General features: G+C 46.5%; 1 protein-coding gene across 1 annotated transcript in view; it reads left to right on the forward strand.

Moving 5' to 3' along the window:
• Positions 1–1,899: 1,899 nt before the first annotated feature.
• ITGAD (integrin, alpha D) overlaps positions 1,900–15,961 on the forward strand; it is a 37,731-nt gene continuing 23,669 nt past the window's right edge. Inside the window, exons 1-14 of the mRNA XM_006871987.1 lie at positions 1,900–1,906; positions 2,173–2,278; positions 6,641–6,744; positions 6,839–6,909; positions 7,035–7,149; positions 9,912–10,042; positions 10,796–10,941; positions 13,013–13,166; positions 13,266–13,416; positions 13,631–13,704; positions 15,063–15,192; positions 15,293–15,435; positions 15,594–15,734; positions 15,831–15,956. Coding sequence (XP_006872049.1) covers positions 1,900–1,906; positions 2,173–2,278; positions 6,641–6,744; positions 6,839–6,909; positions 7,035–7,149; positions 9,912–10,042; positions 10,796–10,941; positions 13,013–13,166; positions 13,266–13,416; positions 13,631–13,704; positions 15,063–15,192; positions 15,293–15,435; positions 15,594–15,734; positions 15,831–15,956 — 1,599 coding nt within the window. The remainder of the gene's footprint in view (positions 1,907–2,172; positions 2,279–6,640; positions 6,745–6,838; positions 6,910–7,034; positions 7,150–9,911; positions 10,043–10,795; positions 10,942–13,012; positions 13,167–13,265; positions 13,417–13,630; positions 13,705–15,062; positions 15,193–15,292; positions 15,436–15,593; positions 15,735–15,830; positions 15,957–15,961) is intronic.

Consider the following 15,961-nt stretch of genomic DNA (forward strand, 5'->3'; position numbering starts at 1 on the left):
TCTCTTGAGAAATGGGACTATCTGGCAGCTCTGGGTACTGGGGCCTTGCAGTGATTTCCTCCTTTATGAGGGACACAAGCTCTGCTGTTCCTGCCATTTTCTGGCACTCACACCCACCCATGTCATTCATTGATGTCACCCACCTGCCTCTGAGCTCCTTGAGTCTGAGCCCCTTGACATCTTGCCACTTGCCAGATTGTAATTGCTGAGTTCCCGCTCAGCAGCAGAATCACTAGAAAGGAGGGAGACATGGGGCATGAGGATCCCATGCCTGCACCCTATGCATCTGACCTCTTCCCCAAGACTCTGACTTTGGGCCCTCTCTGGGACTGCTTAGATCAGCACTGGATTGCAAACCAAAAGCTCAGCAGCTCAAACCCACTAGCAACTTCTTGGAAACCCTATAGAGGGTAGATATGAGTTGGAACCGGCTTGATGGCACTTAGCAACAACTACCACTGCCTAGTTCCTCGCCCTAGTAGAGCTTCCCCATTCTTGGGTTGGAGTTGAGATAGAGGAAAATTCTAGGAGGAATGAAGAGGAAAGATGCCTGCTAAGGAACAGGAGAGTCAGGAAAAAACCTTGAAATGTTGCGGTTGTCTCTCCACAAGCAGTTCCAGCTTAGTCACCAGAGAGGGGAATGTGCTTGGTCAAGAATCAGGAAAGGTGGATGCTGCGTCCGATAAGTGGCTATACTCTGCAAACAGCGCAGAGAGATTAAACCCAATTGGGGGGGATAGGAGATTAGAAAAAAAGGAAGACACGAGACACAAAATGAAATAAGTAAAGTTGGGACCAGGTGGGACACTCACGCTGATGGAGATACTGTGACTCAGACCTAGATTCAGCACGTTATTATATATCAAAAGAAAGTGCTGGGGGCAGGGAAAAGTGCAAAAAACATTTGGTGTATGATGCAAGCAGTTAGCAGGACTTTATCAGAAAAATGTAGTTGCTAGGGACACAGAGATGGGGCAGCTACATGTTTTTGCAGACTAAACTGAAGGCCATGGCTGCATACAAGGAAAGGCTTTGCAAATTCCTTGTTCCCTGAGGCAGGCTTTGCAAGTTCCTCAGAGGGTAGACTGACCTGGCAGCAACCCGATTTTCTGGACCACAATTGTTTAGTTGCAATCCTTGGGTTAAACTGCCCCCAAGTCTGAGACCTTCTGTTTAGCTGCTCCCAACAGTTGGAATCCTGGCTGTACCAGTAAATTGCTGTGTGATTCTGGGTCAGTTGACAAGTACTGATTTGTTGTTGTTAGCTGTCATCCAATTGGCTAGTTAAACACCTGTTAAGTGCCAGGCGTCATGTTGTTGTTGTTAAGTGCCTTCAGGTCGTTTCGGACTCATAGCGACCTTGTAGAAGGTTTCTGAGGAGCAGGTTTGAACTGCCGACCTTGTGGCTCACAGTCCAGTGCTGACCCACAGTGCCATACCAGAAGTCCACCAAGCGCCATAATAGGCGCTAAATAAAGAACAAGATAGGTGCTGCTTTTGGCCCCTGAGAGCCTGACCCTAAGGGAGGCATATATAAGAAGCAAATAATTAATGAAAGAATTTTATGGATCCTGGGGTTCTCTGTCAATAGAAGGATTGTTTTTATACAGAGTGACCATATGTTATTGTTTGTCTGGGGCAGTTCCGATGGATTGATGCCCTCCCCCTTCACCCTCAGTAGATTCTGATTTAAACAATCAGTTGTGTGGTTAGACATTTCTGGCTTAATATGCCAGGTGTTGTTATCGTTGTCAAGTGCCATCGAGTCAATTCTGACCCACAGCGATCCTGTATAGGGTTTCCAAGGAGTGGCTGCTGAGCTTGAACCACCAACCTTGCAGTTAAAACCTCCTTTGCAATCCTGTGCATTAACCCACAGCACCACACCAGGACACCAACATGCCAGGTACCTGGTCTCATTTTAGACTATGCGTGTACTTTGAAGTAAAGTGTGCTTGAGAGAGCATTTCCCTGGATTGTTGGCTTTTTGCATTGCAATTTGATTATTTTTGAGGGAGGGAAGAGGAGTGGACACCACACAGATGGAAAATCAGAAAACAAGTTGGAAAGAGAGGAGTTTGATGGAGAAATGAAGCTGGAGTGGGATGGGGCAAGAAGTCAGGGGACCACACAGGAGGGTGCTTCTCTGATCTCCCTTCCCATATTCCTCAGTCTTGGCTTCTTATCATGGGTTCAACCTGGATGTGGAGGAGCCGACAGTTTTCCATGAGGACGGAGCTGGCTTTGGGCACAGCATGGCCCAGTGTGGCAGAAATCGGTAAGAAGCGCTTCCTCTCCCTACATCTTGCAGGCAGATGAAGTTCCATGGCTGGTGGGTCACACGTGCTGGAGCCATCCTAGAGGAAAGGCAGGATTTGGGAGACATCCTTCCGTGACTCTTTCTAAACTCCAAACACCCCCCACAAATTATTCATGTTTCCAGGAAAGATTACCTTACTCTGGACAGGGAAGACTTGAATCTACCCTTCAGACAGGGCCATCTTCAGGGCATATAACCAGTACAATTACAGAGTCCTGTCATCCAATGGCATCAATAGAGATGCAGAGGTGACGCAGTCAGAGGGGTGACACCAAAATGACTGCCTATAAAACCTGGCTGCAGTTTCAGTGAACGAATATTATTTTTAAATAGAAATATCCCTGTAGTGAGTTATAACAACAAAAACATTTCTCCAAAGTCCAGTTTATATGTATGGATATGAGGGAGTATCAAAAAGTTCGTGGAAAAGTGAAGTGAAAAGATAATGGAATTGTCCCACAAACTTCTCGGCGACCCCTTGTATACTTACACGTTTAAAACTAAGCTAATTTACTTTTTTCTGCAGTTGGATAATGAAGGTCAGAGCTGTTATTCCTCAATTTACAATTGTGTTTTCATTGCATGCCTTTGGCTGCCGTTTTTACAGTGGCTGTTTTTTTCAAGCTTCCTGGTGTTTTAGCTACAAAGCAGTATTTGTAAATCTATATCAAATGCCTTTTTTGAGAACAAAGTAGTAATTAAAGGAAAGAGAAAGAAACATTTAAAAGGTTTTTGCTCAGTTACTAATAATGTTGGAACTAATAATGTTGTAATTCAGTGTAGAAAGACAAATTGTTAATTGCTAATAAATTACTGTTAGCATTCATATAATCTAAAATATTACTTAAACAATGTAAAACTATGTTTCTCATACATTATTCTATGATTAGATTGATAATGTTATTACTAAGTGCCATCAAGTTGATTCCAACCCATGGTGACCCTATATGAGGAGAACCTGGTGGATGTGAACCGCCTACCTTGTGGCTCAAACTGACCTTGAGGTCCAGTGCATTATCCTGCAGTACCACATCAGTACTCCAGATTGATAATAAGCATTACTAAAGAGTCTATGAGCCCTGCTGGGTGCTGTAGGATAAGCACTGGATGGGTAACTTCAAAGCTGGTGGTTCAAACCCACCGGTCACTCTAGGAAACCCTATACAAGGTCACTATGAGTTGGAATCGATTTGGCAGCACACACAACAGCAGAAACAAAGATTTGATCAGATGGGATACGCAAAAAGAGCTCTGAGGAGGCAGAGGAGGTGACGCTATGAGATCTCACACAGATGGCACCAGCCCTAGTCACCCATTGCCATGATAAGAAGTGGGGGAGGCTGCATTTGGAATTTAATGTTCTGTAGTCTCCCTCCTGAAATATGCAATTATTTTATAAAGATAAAATATTTCCTGATGGAAGGTTAGCTATGCACACCTCCACCACCCCACCCTCAACAGACTCCATGAAGGTTCTTGGCGGCTGCCAGCTCCACATCACACCCCATGCCCTCACCTTTGCCCAGTGATCAAACCTGCCCTCTGCTGCTGGTCAGGAGCTGAGGAATGTCAGGGTCAGGTACACCCTGTACCCTCAAACCTTTGGGTATCTTTGTGGTTGAAGGAGCGTGACACAAAATAGCAAACAAAAATCAATAGGATAAGTTGAGAGACTGCAGAAGGAAGGAAAAAAGCTTTTTTCCTGCTTTTTGAACAAGAGGCCTCACATTTTAATTTTGCTTTTGTTGTTGTTGATAGGTGTCCATCAAGTTGGTTCTGATTCATAGCGACCCTATGCACAACAGAACGAAACACTGCCCAGTCCCGGGCCAACCTAAAAATTATTGTTACACCTGAACCCATTGTCAATCCATCTTGTTGTTGGGATCTTTCTCTTTTTTGCTGACTCTCCACTTTACCAGTTATGATGTCCTTCTGTAGGGACTGATCCCTGCTGATAATATATCCAAAGTATGAGAGATGAAATCTCACCATCCTCACTTCTACGGAGCATTCTGGCTGTACTTCTTCCAACACTGATTTCTTTGTTCTTCAGGGAGTCCATGGTACTTTCCATAGTCTCCTTCAACACCACAACTCAAATACATCAGTTCTACAGTCTTCCTTATTCATTGACCAACATGTATAGGAGGCAATTAAAAATATCATGACTTGGATTAAGCACACATTTGTCCTCAAACTGATTTTTTTGCTCTTGAACACTTTCAAGAAGTCTTTCGCAGCAGATTTGCCTAATGCAACACATCATCTGATTTCTTGACTGCTGCTTCCATGAGCATTGATTATGGGTACAAGCAAACTGAACCCCGTAGAGAAGTTCTACTTCATCCTATAAAGGTACTATGAGTTGAGATTCACTAAATGACAGTGTGTTTCTTCAGCCAGAGGAGCAATCCAGGCAGGCACTTGCAAGGTTTTAAATTTTTTTTTGTTTTGAAATATAACACAGGTGGAACCACACAAATGTGAAAGGCTCAACTCAGTAATATATAAATATGTGTTTACCTGGGTCACCATGACCTTGATCAAGATAAAGGACATTTCCATTCCCCCACACCCCAGGGTTTCTTGGTGTCCCCTCTTGATCACCAGCACCCAATAAATGCAAAGATAACCACTGTTCCAACTTCCATCACCACAGATTCATTTTCAGACCCCATTTTTTAAAATGTTTTTGTTATGAATTGTGTGATAGTTTACATGGGAGAACATCATCTTTACAGTCATGCTATCGTATTTCATTTTATTACAATGATTACAAACCGCTCCATGCATCATCATTCAACAACATTTGCTTCCATTCCCTCTGGTTGTTTTTGTTTGTTTGTTTGTTTGTTTTTCCTGGATGTACACGGAAGCACTCAGGAATATATAATCATTCACACAGCCAAAGGGTATACCTTAGAAGCCTGCCCCCTGGCCACCAGCACACAGCCCCTCTCCCTTCCTGAGTCCACAGTCCCCAGCCACTCCGTCTCTCCACATCATCATCTCTGCCTCCATCTCTGGCGTAGCTGCTTCTCTGGATAGGGCCCTGCACTATGCTCTTCTCCCTTGATGGTCCCAGGGTCCTTCACTCCTGGACTGCAATATCAACCACTCCCCTCCTTTCGTTACAAAATGTCTACCTTTGCATTTGCAACATTCACATTCAGTCCTGGTAGCAATTATTCATTATTGAATCACAAGGGTCTTATCCCCATTTCCTTTTACCAGCTCTGTCTAGAGAGGTTGGAAACCACTCAGTGGAAATTCTACCTTCCCCCACACCCTTTAAAACTAGGCTCCCTCTTGAAAGATTGTAAGCCAGTCACTTCTTGCCTTTGTAGCCTTCCCCCCACCCCATTTTGGGTAGCCAATATCTAAGTTGTCCATCCCTGTCAACCCTGTGTGCAGAGGGGGAGGGAATGATCCTTGCTGTAAAGATTTGTTCTCTCTTTTAAGTTACTACATCTGTAAGTGTCTATAGGTCAAGTTCAACAAACTGTAGCAGATTACACTTTTTTTCCTCTTCTTTCTTCCTCTAGCTGAGTTCTGATCATCCAGCCATTGAAGCTAAGTCAAATGTATGGTGGTGGTGGTGTGCCGTGAAGTTGGTTCTGAGTCATAGCAACCTTGTATAAGGTTTCTGAGGCTATATGTTTACAGGAATGGAAAGCCTCATCTTTCTCCAGTGGAACAGCTGGTAGTTTCAAACTGCTGACCTTGAGGTTAGCAGCCTGACTTATAAATACTATACTACCAGAGCTTCTTGTATTTGTGTTGTTGCTCTTGTTGTTGCTAAGTGCAATCGAGTTGGGATCTGACTCATAGCGACCCTGTCCAGGATTTCCAAGGAGCAGCTGGTGAGTTGGAACTGCCGGCCTTAACGGCCCCAACCTACGTTGCAGTTTACCGCATTAACCGGCAATGCCACACCAGAAGTCCTGCATTTATGTCTACTCACACAAAAACAAGTAAAAAAAAACCCCGAATGATTCTTAGTCATGTTGTTGTTGTTGTGTGCCATGGAGTTGGTTCCGACTCATAGCAACCCTGTACAGGGTTTCCGAGGCTGTAAATCTTCACGGGAGCAGAAAGCCACATCTTTCTCCCGCAGAACAGCTGGTCGTTTCGAACTGCTAACCTTGCAGTTTGCAGCCTGATGCATAACCACTACGCTAATAGGTTAACTTATAGGCCTATATAGGTTAACATATAGGTCCAAATTTTTACCAGCCTCTTTAAAGTGTTGAAGAGAGAACAAAGATGTCAGTTAGAGGACTAAGGTGCACGTGACATCATGGTTTGTGCCCCCAGGCTCATAGTGGGAGCCCCCTTGGAGGTGGTGGCAGACAACCAAACAGGACGGTTATATGACTGTGCGTACCACACCAACAGATGCCAGCCCATCCCACTGCATGGTGAGTAACTTGTGCAGGCATCCGAACGCTTCCTCAGCTCCCTCCCCCTAATGAGGGTGTGCCATGAGTATGAATAGTGTGTCTGCCTTCTCAGTCCCCCCAGAGGCTGTGAACATGTCCCTAGGCCTGTCCCTGGAGGCTGCCACCAATCACTCCAGGCTGCTGGTGAGCTTCTCTGAGGCACAGGAGGGTCCTCAAGGGAGGGACAGGGGCTAGTGGAGGCTGGGGGTGGGGTAGGAGAGGAAAGGATGCTCCTAGAGAACCCTTGCTCACACAGTCTTCTGCCCCAGGCCTGTGGCCCGACCTTGCACAGAACCTGTGGGGAAAATATGTATGCAAAAGGCTCATGTCTGCTGTTGGACTCCCACCTGCGGATCATCCAGACAGTCCCAGCTGCCCTATCAGGTAGGTTCATGTGTGACTGCGATTCTGCTTGGGGCACACACTGCACTGAAGAATGGGCAGAGCACCAGGCCTGGGACATGGTCTCCTGTGCCCATTGCCCTTTCTGGAGGCCAAAGTGTGATTACGGAACCTCGGCAAGCCCAAGATGGGGCGGGAGCACTTTCTGACCCAATGGAGAGGCATATCAGAGCAGGATCCTAAGCTGGTTTGGGGGTGAAGATGTTGATGGGACAGTGTACTGACTGTGGGACTTTGAGGGTCATTCAGTTGCCGACAGGTTCAAGGACACTTGTACTTTCAGAAGGAGGCTGAAGGCATGTGATAAGGATGAGAAATTCCTGAGGGAGGCATTTCTTCAGGATTCCCCAAACCCACCTTTCACCCTCTCAGTGAGCAGACGTTATGCGCAGTTTGCCATTGCCAGTGTCTTCCATTGAGAACAGGGACTAGGGACACTGTGGTGACTCTCTCTGAGAACCAGTCTGCATAGTACTAAAGAGCAGGAACCGAGGGCTGGTGCCACGTGCCCTTTGGGCCAATGACTTCACTCCTTGGACCTCAGTTTCCTCATTGGTAAAATGGGACTTACTAAAAGGAGTGCTTATAAGAACTAAGGAGACGTGGTGTGGCACTGTAGGATAAGCACTGGGCTGCTAACTGCAAGGTCAGCAGTTCAAACTCACCAGCCACTCCTTAGAAATCTTATACAGTGCTGACTTGGCAGCATTTAACAACAATGAAGATGAAAGGATTTATTTATAGATGTGCTTAAACTGTGCCTGACATATGTGTGTGTGTGTGTGTGTGTGTGTGTGTGTGTGATGGCTGATGTCACTAATTTTCCAGCTGAGGACCATGTGCTTAGGCTGTGAGAAAGATAGAAACGATCTCAGTGCTGTCATCAGCGTGCTGACTGAGAGCAAAGCTCTGGACCAGAGAAGCCACAATGGCAGGCATGGTGGACTTCTAACCAAAGACAGAGTGGTAGCCCAAACCTTTGTGAGTTTTCTGTGACTGATAATTATTTCACAACTCTGGAACCAGAGCTGAAATCAGTTTCACTGAGCTGAAGTCAAGATGTCAGCAGAACTGCACTCATTCTACTCAGGAATCCTGCTTCCTTGCCTCTTCCAGATGTTGGCATTTAACATTCTTTGACTTGTGTCTACATCTCTTTCTGTTCCTTCATCATATTGCCATCTCTGAGTCTGTCTGTAATCACCCTCTGCCTCTCTCTTATAAGCATACTGAACCACTTTGCTGTTCTGTCTCTCCCTACGCGTTATGACCTCCTTAGAGTATGTTTTCAACAAATATTTGTTGAAGAAATGAATGAAGAAACCACCTGGTCTTACCACACTTCCTCTTCCACTTTTCCAGGCCTTGTGGGAAGAATGGATCAGTGGAGATTTTACTAAGGAGAGAGGGACTGGGTCATTAGATCTGGGCCTCTTCTATGGAGGGGATTAGAAACCTGGGGTAATGGAGCCTACATCAGAGCTTAAATTCTAAAACATTTGGTTTGTAGAAGGCTGCGGTCTACAGCAGTAGCCCTTACTCCATTTTGAGTTTTGACATACATCGACTTCTTTATACTACTTCCCCAATGATTGTTGACCGTTAAACCAGCGATTTGGTCACAGTTAGACAAGTCTTGGGTGGAACTGTGGGTTAATGCACTGGACTGCAAAGTTGCTTTGAGCTGCAAGGTTGGTGGTTCCAGCTCACCAGTGACTCCTCGGAAACCCTGTACAAAGTTGCTATGGGTCAAAACCGACTCAATGGCACTTAACAACAACAAAGACAAGCCCAAAGCAAGCATAGGGAGGGGCAGTTTTACCCTCAGAAAGAATGTGCTGGAAAGTAGTAGATTAATAAGTATGCAGAAAGATGCCCATGCAAAGAAGTAGGAACTTGACTGGGTGTTTATCAAAAGTAACCAATCAGGTGCGATATCTAACTAAAGTTGGAGGTTGGGGTTTCTTGTCTTGTCTTGCAGCCATGCTGTAGCTATGACCTAGGGTCACATGATTATGAGTCATACCCTGACCACCATGTACATAACCAAGTGGTTGAAGCCCCAAAACCAACCATGAGCCTCACCTGCCCATGCACCCCACCTCCACCTTCTATAGTCCCACCTACAACATTGATGGGTTGACCTGCCTCCAATCATGATCTGGTGGTGATTTTCTTGTTCTCTGTTATATGTAATGAACACCGTGACTGTGAGTTGGCAGACTCTATCAGTCTCTGTACTATGTGCATGATGGTTTTCATCTTCCAGATGATTTTGTTTGTCTTTGTCCTATTTAACGTTTCAAATGGAGTCCTGGTGTAGCACTGTGCAATAGTGTGCTGGACTGCAAGGTCTGTTTGAACCACAAGGTCGGTGGTTCAAATTCACCAGCTGCTCCTCAGAAACCCTTTACAGGGTCACTATGAGTTGGAACTTCACAACAACATCGAGCATGTTTGGATGTGGAATCTTTCTTTCCCTAGCACAAACCCTATGCCAAGAACCAGACTGCTGAGTTGTTGTTGTTGTCAAGTGCCGTTGAGTTGATTTCAACCCATAGCGACCCTGTATAGGGTTTCCAAGGAGCAGCTGGTAAGCATGAACCACCAACCTTGCAGTTCAAACAGCTTTGCAGTCTGGTGCATTAACCCACAGCGCCACACCAGAACTCCGACTGTTGAGTAAGAGGTATTTATTCTGGGACCCATGTGTCTCTCTTTGATTGCCTCCTCCCTTCCTACAGAGTGTCCAAATCAAGACATGGACATCGTCTTTCTGATTGATGGTTCTGGCAGCATTAATAGAAGTGATTTTGACCAGATGAAAGGCTTTGTCAGAACGGTGATGAGCCTGTTTAAAGGCACCAACGTCCTGGTGAAGACTGGGCACATGAGGCTTGAGGAATGGGTGGGCTGGGGAGGGCCAGCGTGGCTGGAGGTAGAGCTGGGAAGGGAGCCTGGTGTAAGGTGGGGGTTCCAGGAATAGGGTAGAGGTGAGGTTGGCTGGGGGATGGAGGTGGGGGGATAGTTCAGCAGAGCTGTGCCACTATGAGGCTGGAATCCAAGTCTTCCGGTGCAAGCCCAATCCCTGTGACATTTACTATTCACCTCCATCCTGAAGAAATACAAATGCTTTTGCTGTTTAAAACCACTGAAAAGATTTGTCAATAATTTTGCTCATGAAATTTGACAGAGTCATTTGACAGACTCAGTCATATAATTGATGATTCTTCAGCATTTTTTCTATGAAACTTATGATTTCTTTACTTTATTGTGCATATTTACCAGCAATTAATGTATGTTTATATACTTCAGAAGTGAAGAAATATAACCCATAAGTTAGTTTCATGTTGTAAAATTTCAAAAATCGAACTTTTACAACTATTGGGGTGGGCAATGGTTGGTCTTATAGACCATGTAAACAATATTAATTGTGTTTGACTCTATTTTCTCTTGATTCTTTTGAGCCAATTTTTGTTTTGTTTTGGTGTATGATTTGGAAGGTCTCAAAAACACATGGGAAATAGTTTATATATCCACAATTATTCCAGAAGTAAACGTTTATTTTTAAAAACAAGAAAGACCAATGAACCTCTGGGCCCCGTGGTTCTCCCCGCGGCCCCTGCAGTTCTCTCTGATGCAGTACTCAAACCTCCTGGAGACCCACTTCACCTTCACTGAGTTTCGGACCAGCAAGAACCCTCGGAGCCTGGTGGACCCCATTGTCCAACTGAAAGGGCTGACGTTCACAGCCACGGGCATCTTGAAAGTAGTGTAAGTACTGTCTCTGGCCTGAGAGCCTCACACTTTGTCCCGAATGCTGGCGCAGCATGCCCATCTCAGAGGCTTAAGGAGGCTTTGGGAGAGCAGGTAAACAAGGAAGTGTGGGGCTATCAGGTGGAGGCTTCTTGGCCCCTCACTCTCTGCCGGCCCTCCCTGACACAGGATTTGACTCCTGCTCCAGTGTTTCCCCTGCAGAGGCTGAGCCCTGGGAGCCCACCTGAGGCAGCCAGAGACATGGTGGGCTTTAGACACATCTGGGTTCACATTCTGGCTCCCTGCCTCCTACCTGAGAGACCCTGGAAGAATTACTGACTCTAAGGTCTCAGTAAACTAAAATGAGGATAGCCTCACAACTTGGTTGTAAGGGTTAAATGAGCTCAATTGTAAGGTGCTTGGTCCAGAGCACAGAGGAGGTGCTGGATAAACCCTGGCAAAACCAAAAAACCAAACACCTGTGGTGGAGTGGGTTCTAACTCACAGGGACCCTAGAAGACGGAGTAGAAGTGCCCCATAGGGTTTCCAAGACCATAAACCTTTATGGAAGTATCTTTCTCGAACTGCAGACCTGTGGGTTAGCAGTCCAGTTCTTAACCACTGCTCCATAAGGGATGCGACTGCCTGCCTGGTGTGGACTCAGAAACTGTTCACGATGCCTTTCTCTCCACTCCCAGTCCCGCCACCACCCCCCATCCCTTCACTGAGCACTTAGTGTGTGTACCTAGCATTGTGTTGGGTGCCAGGCGGCCCATACAGGAAATGATTGAGGTCATGGGCTGGAACGGAAGAGGGTGTGATTCCATGGGAAGGAGCCAAGCTGAATGTCTGGGTCCCTCAACTTTCTGAACCTCTGGACGCTTCTCTATGAGAAATGTTGAACCAAAGATGCTCCCACCAAATGTACCTTTTCTTCTGATTAACCACTGGTCCTTCAGGTCCAGGAGAAAACCTCTGTACCTTAAGTTTAAAGTCAAACAAAGGTAGTCCTATTCTAGCTCCCCCTAGTGTAGAACCCTTTCATCCCGTTGAGGTTCTCCCAAGTTATGGGACAACTTCCTCTGGGGTGGGGGGTGGGGGGCTCGGAGGAAAAGGTCAAAGAGGCAAGGAGAATCATGAGGCTCTCATCAACTTCTGCCCTCCTCCTACTTCCCAGAATGCACTGCATCTCCCAGCAGCCTCCCTGCATCTGAGCCAGCTGGAGCTCTACCCCTCCTTGCCACCAATTGAACTTTTTTTTTAATGTTTAATTACAAAAAAGACAAAATGGAAAGAACATTTAGGATATTTTTGAAAAAATAACTATTATTCATAGCCCCCATAGTCAGTTACCTGACAGCATTTTAACAACAAGATAATCTATGTACACAAGAATGAAGAAGCCCCACCAGCCAGGGCATAGAGCTCAGTGGTAAAGCATTTGACTGCAGATCAAATCACTGCTTTACAAGCGGGAGCCCCCTAGCCTACCTTTACTTCTTTTGGACTCCTAAGATAAGCACTGGACCACAAGATCGGTTTGAACCACAAGGCCAACAGTTCAAACTCATCAGCTGCACCTCAGAAACCCTATACAGGGTCACTATGAGTAGGAACTGACTCGACGACACTTAACAATAACACCACCAGCAACAGCCTAACCATCTTATTTCCAACCTGGTCTTTATTCACACATTTTATATGGTCATCATCAGAGCGGAATTGATGGTCATTCTGCTTTTCTTCCACTTAGCATGGTCCTGGTGTGGCACCAAAGGATAAACACTCGTCCTCAGGGTCGGTTTGAACTACAAGGTTGGCGGTTCAAACTCATCAGCTGCTCCTCAGAAATACAGGGTTGTTATGAGTCGGAACCAACTCAGTGACACTTAACAACAAGAAGCATGGGGTCAAGGGGCCCTGGTGGTGCAGTGATCAAAGCACTCAGCCACTAACTCAAAGAGAAAAATGTGGTAGTCTTGCTTCAACAAAGACTTAGAGCCTTGGCAACTAGGGCTGCGCATAACTTCTTTCTTCTCTCCAAATCAGTTATATCTCAGCAGCGTCATCCTCCTTTCTTCCCCAACAGGACGGATCTATTTCATAGTAAGAATGGGGCCCGCAAAGGTGCCAAGAAGATCTTGATTGTTATCACAGATGGGCAGAAATACAAAGACCCCCTGAAATATAGCGATGTCATCCCCCAGGTGGAGAGAGCAGGGATCATCTGCTACGCCATTGGGGTGAGGCCTTTTCTGCGACGCTCACTCAGACTCAGCATGCACCACATCCAGGCAGAAATGCTGATGTGTTCCTCCTCCTCTGTTGCTTGTCTGCTACAGGTGGGAGTTGCTTTCCAGAAACCTGCTGCCAAACAAGAACTCAACATCATTGCCTCAGCACCCCCGCAGGACCACGTGTTCAAGGTGCACAACTTTGCAGCACTTGGCAGCATCCAGAAGGAACTGAAGGAAAAGATCTTTGCAGTTGAAGGTAAGTAAGAAACTGGGCTTGGGTCTTGGAAGTGAATTGATCCCTGCCCAATTGTCTTCCGTAACAGTTCATCCCGACTCACAGTTGACCCAAAATTGCTTCCAGAACCCAAACCTCTCTGTTCTGAATCCTCAGGGTCACATTCTCTTCCACCTGTTCTGAGTCCTCAGGGTCTCATGGCCTCCAGGAGTCTAAGTGACCTATTTTCCCACAGGAACCCAGTTGAGAACAAGTAGTTCCTTCCAGCATGAGATGTCTCAAGAAGGTTTCAGTTCAGCACTCACAATGGTGAGTGAAGCATGTGCTTGAGAAACAGGCCTTAGGCCCTAGGACTCAAAAACAAACCAGAAAGCAGGCCCTGACTTCAAAAATCCCGTTGCTAAGTCAGGGAAGAGACAGAGGCAATAGGTAATGACGAGGTGCTAGGGAGCCCATCAAAGGCCAGGAAGACAAGATCTCACTCTATGGAGCACCTACTCCAGTGGAAGGAGATAATAAGTAATAACTAAGCAAATGACTTTTAGATGTCATACAGACAATAAAATAGACTACTGAGAGAGATAAAAAGGATGGTCAGAGGAGGTCTGAGTTGTAATAATTAAGTCTGAATGATGAGAAAGTACCAGCCCTGGGAAAATCCGAGGCAAGATTATTCCAAAGGAAAAAGCAAGTGCAAAAATCCTGAGGCAGGAACAAGGTGCCTAGGAGAAAAAAAGACCAGGGTGGCTGGAACAAAGGAAGCAAGGGAAGCATGGGAGGAGAGAGCTAGAAGGGTGGGAAGGGCCAGACCATGCAGGCCCAATAAATGACAGTACAGCATTACTTGTCTGAAAGTAAATGTGTGTTCAAATGATTCAGAAGGCTTGTCTTTAAAATGACCCATGGGTGGAGGCTGAGTGGTAGAAATGGGACAAGGTTGGTCATGAATTGATCACTGAGCCTGGGTCATGGGTACTTGGAGGTTCATTATCCATTTCTTTCTACTTTTGTTTATGTTATAAATGATCCAGAATAACAAATGTAAATGACAATAAAGAATGTAAAGGCGGAAACACCCACCACTCACAAGTGGTAGATGACTACCAAGCTGAATATTCCAGGGAGGAGTTGAGTACTGGAAAGAGGCGGGAGAGAAGTCTCCATGAGTTTGGTTAGGAAGAGTCGTAGATATCATCCTCAGGGGCTTGGTGACAAGACGCCATCTTGGTTTTTTAGCAGGTTGGTGGCTACACATTTGGATTTGATGAAACACAACAGCAACAAAGAAGTCATGGTGTGATGCTATAGGATAAACACTGGACTGCTAACCAAAAGGACTGCAGTTCAAACCCATCAGCTGCTCTTTGAGACCTATACAGAGTTGCTATGAATCTGAACTGAGTTGTCAGCACTTAACAACAACAACTCTGGGGTGGAAAATGAAGCAAAAGAGAGCATGATGGAAGGCAGGAGGGGGAGAGAAGGACGGTAGCAGTGGGTTGGACTGAGAGATGCTAAGAACTAAGGTCAGGTCAACATTGAAACTGTGGATCATGTTGGGGGAAGAAGGAAATTCAAATAATTGAGTGGAAATGGTAACAGGCATTTGTTTGAAACAGTCTGTCTACTTGCTCCAGTCTTCTCAAACTGGAATCCTTTCCTCCCAGAATGGACCAGTTCTGGGGGCTGTAGGGAGCTTCAGCTGGTCTGGAGGTGCCTTCTTGTACCCCCCAAATAAGAACCTGACCTTCATCAACATGTCTCGGGAGAATGTGGACATGAAGGACTCTTACCTGGGTGAGAAAACGTTGGGGCTGAAGGTGGGGGACAAGACAGGGAGGTTGAGCTGCCTGGGAGGACCAGGAACAATGGACGAGCCAAGGCCTGACCCCCACAGGTTACGCCACTGAGTTGGCCCTTTGGAAAAAGGTGCAGGCCCTGATCCTGGGTGCTCCCCGCTACCAGCACACTGGAAAGGTTGTCATCTTCACCCAGACGTTGAAGCAATGGGTACCACAGGCCGAAGTCACAGGGACCCAGGTTGGGTATGGGGACACGGAGGTGGAACATGAGGCTGGGCAGGGGGATTTGTAGTTCTTGGTGGGAAGATGCCGGTGGCTGGGGAGAGGTGGAGTCTGGCTCAGAAGCGGGTTTCCCTGGGAAGGGCAGCCAAGGTGACTTCAGGCTCTGCTTTCCAGATCGGTTCCTACTTCGGGGCCTCCCTCTGCTCTGTGGATGTGGACGGAGATGGCAACACTGAGCTGGTCCTTATTGGGGCCCCTCATTACTACGAGCAGACCCGGGGAGGCCAGGTGTCTGTCTGCCCCTTACCTCAGAGAGTGAGTGACTGACGACAGGGACCTGGACTGGGTGGGCCCCACCGTAGGATGGAGGAGTTGCCCCAGTTGGAGCCTGGCACTGGTTTTGTTATGCAGCGGGCTAGCTGGGAATGCCGGGCTGTTCTCCGCGGGGAGCAGGGACATCCTTGGGCCCGCTTTGGGGCAGCCCTGACAGTGATGGGGGACGTGAATGGGGACAAGCTGACGGATGTGGCCATCGGGGCGCC

This window comes from Chrysochloris asiatica, unplaced genomic scaffold (assembly GCF_000296735.1).
Source record: "Chrysochloris asiatica unplaced genomic scaffold, ChrAsi1.0 scaffold00178, whole genome shotgun sequence".
NCBI lineage: Eukaryota > Metazoa > Chordata > Mammalia > Afrosoricida > Chrysochloridae > Chrysochloris > Chrysochloris asiatica.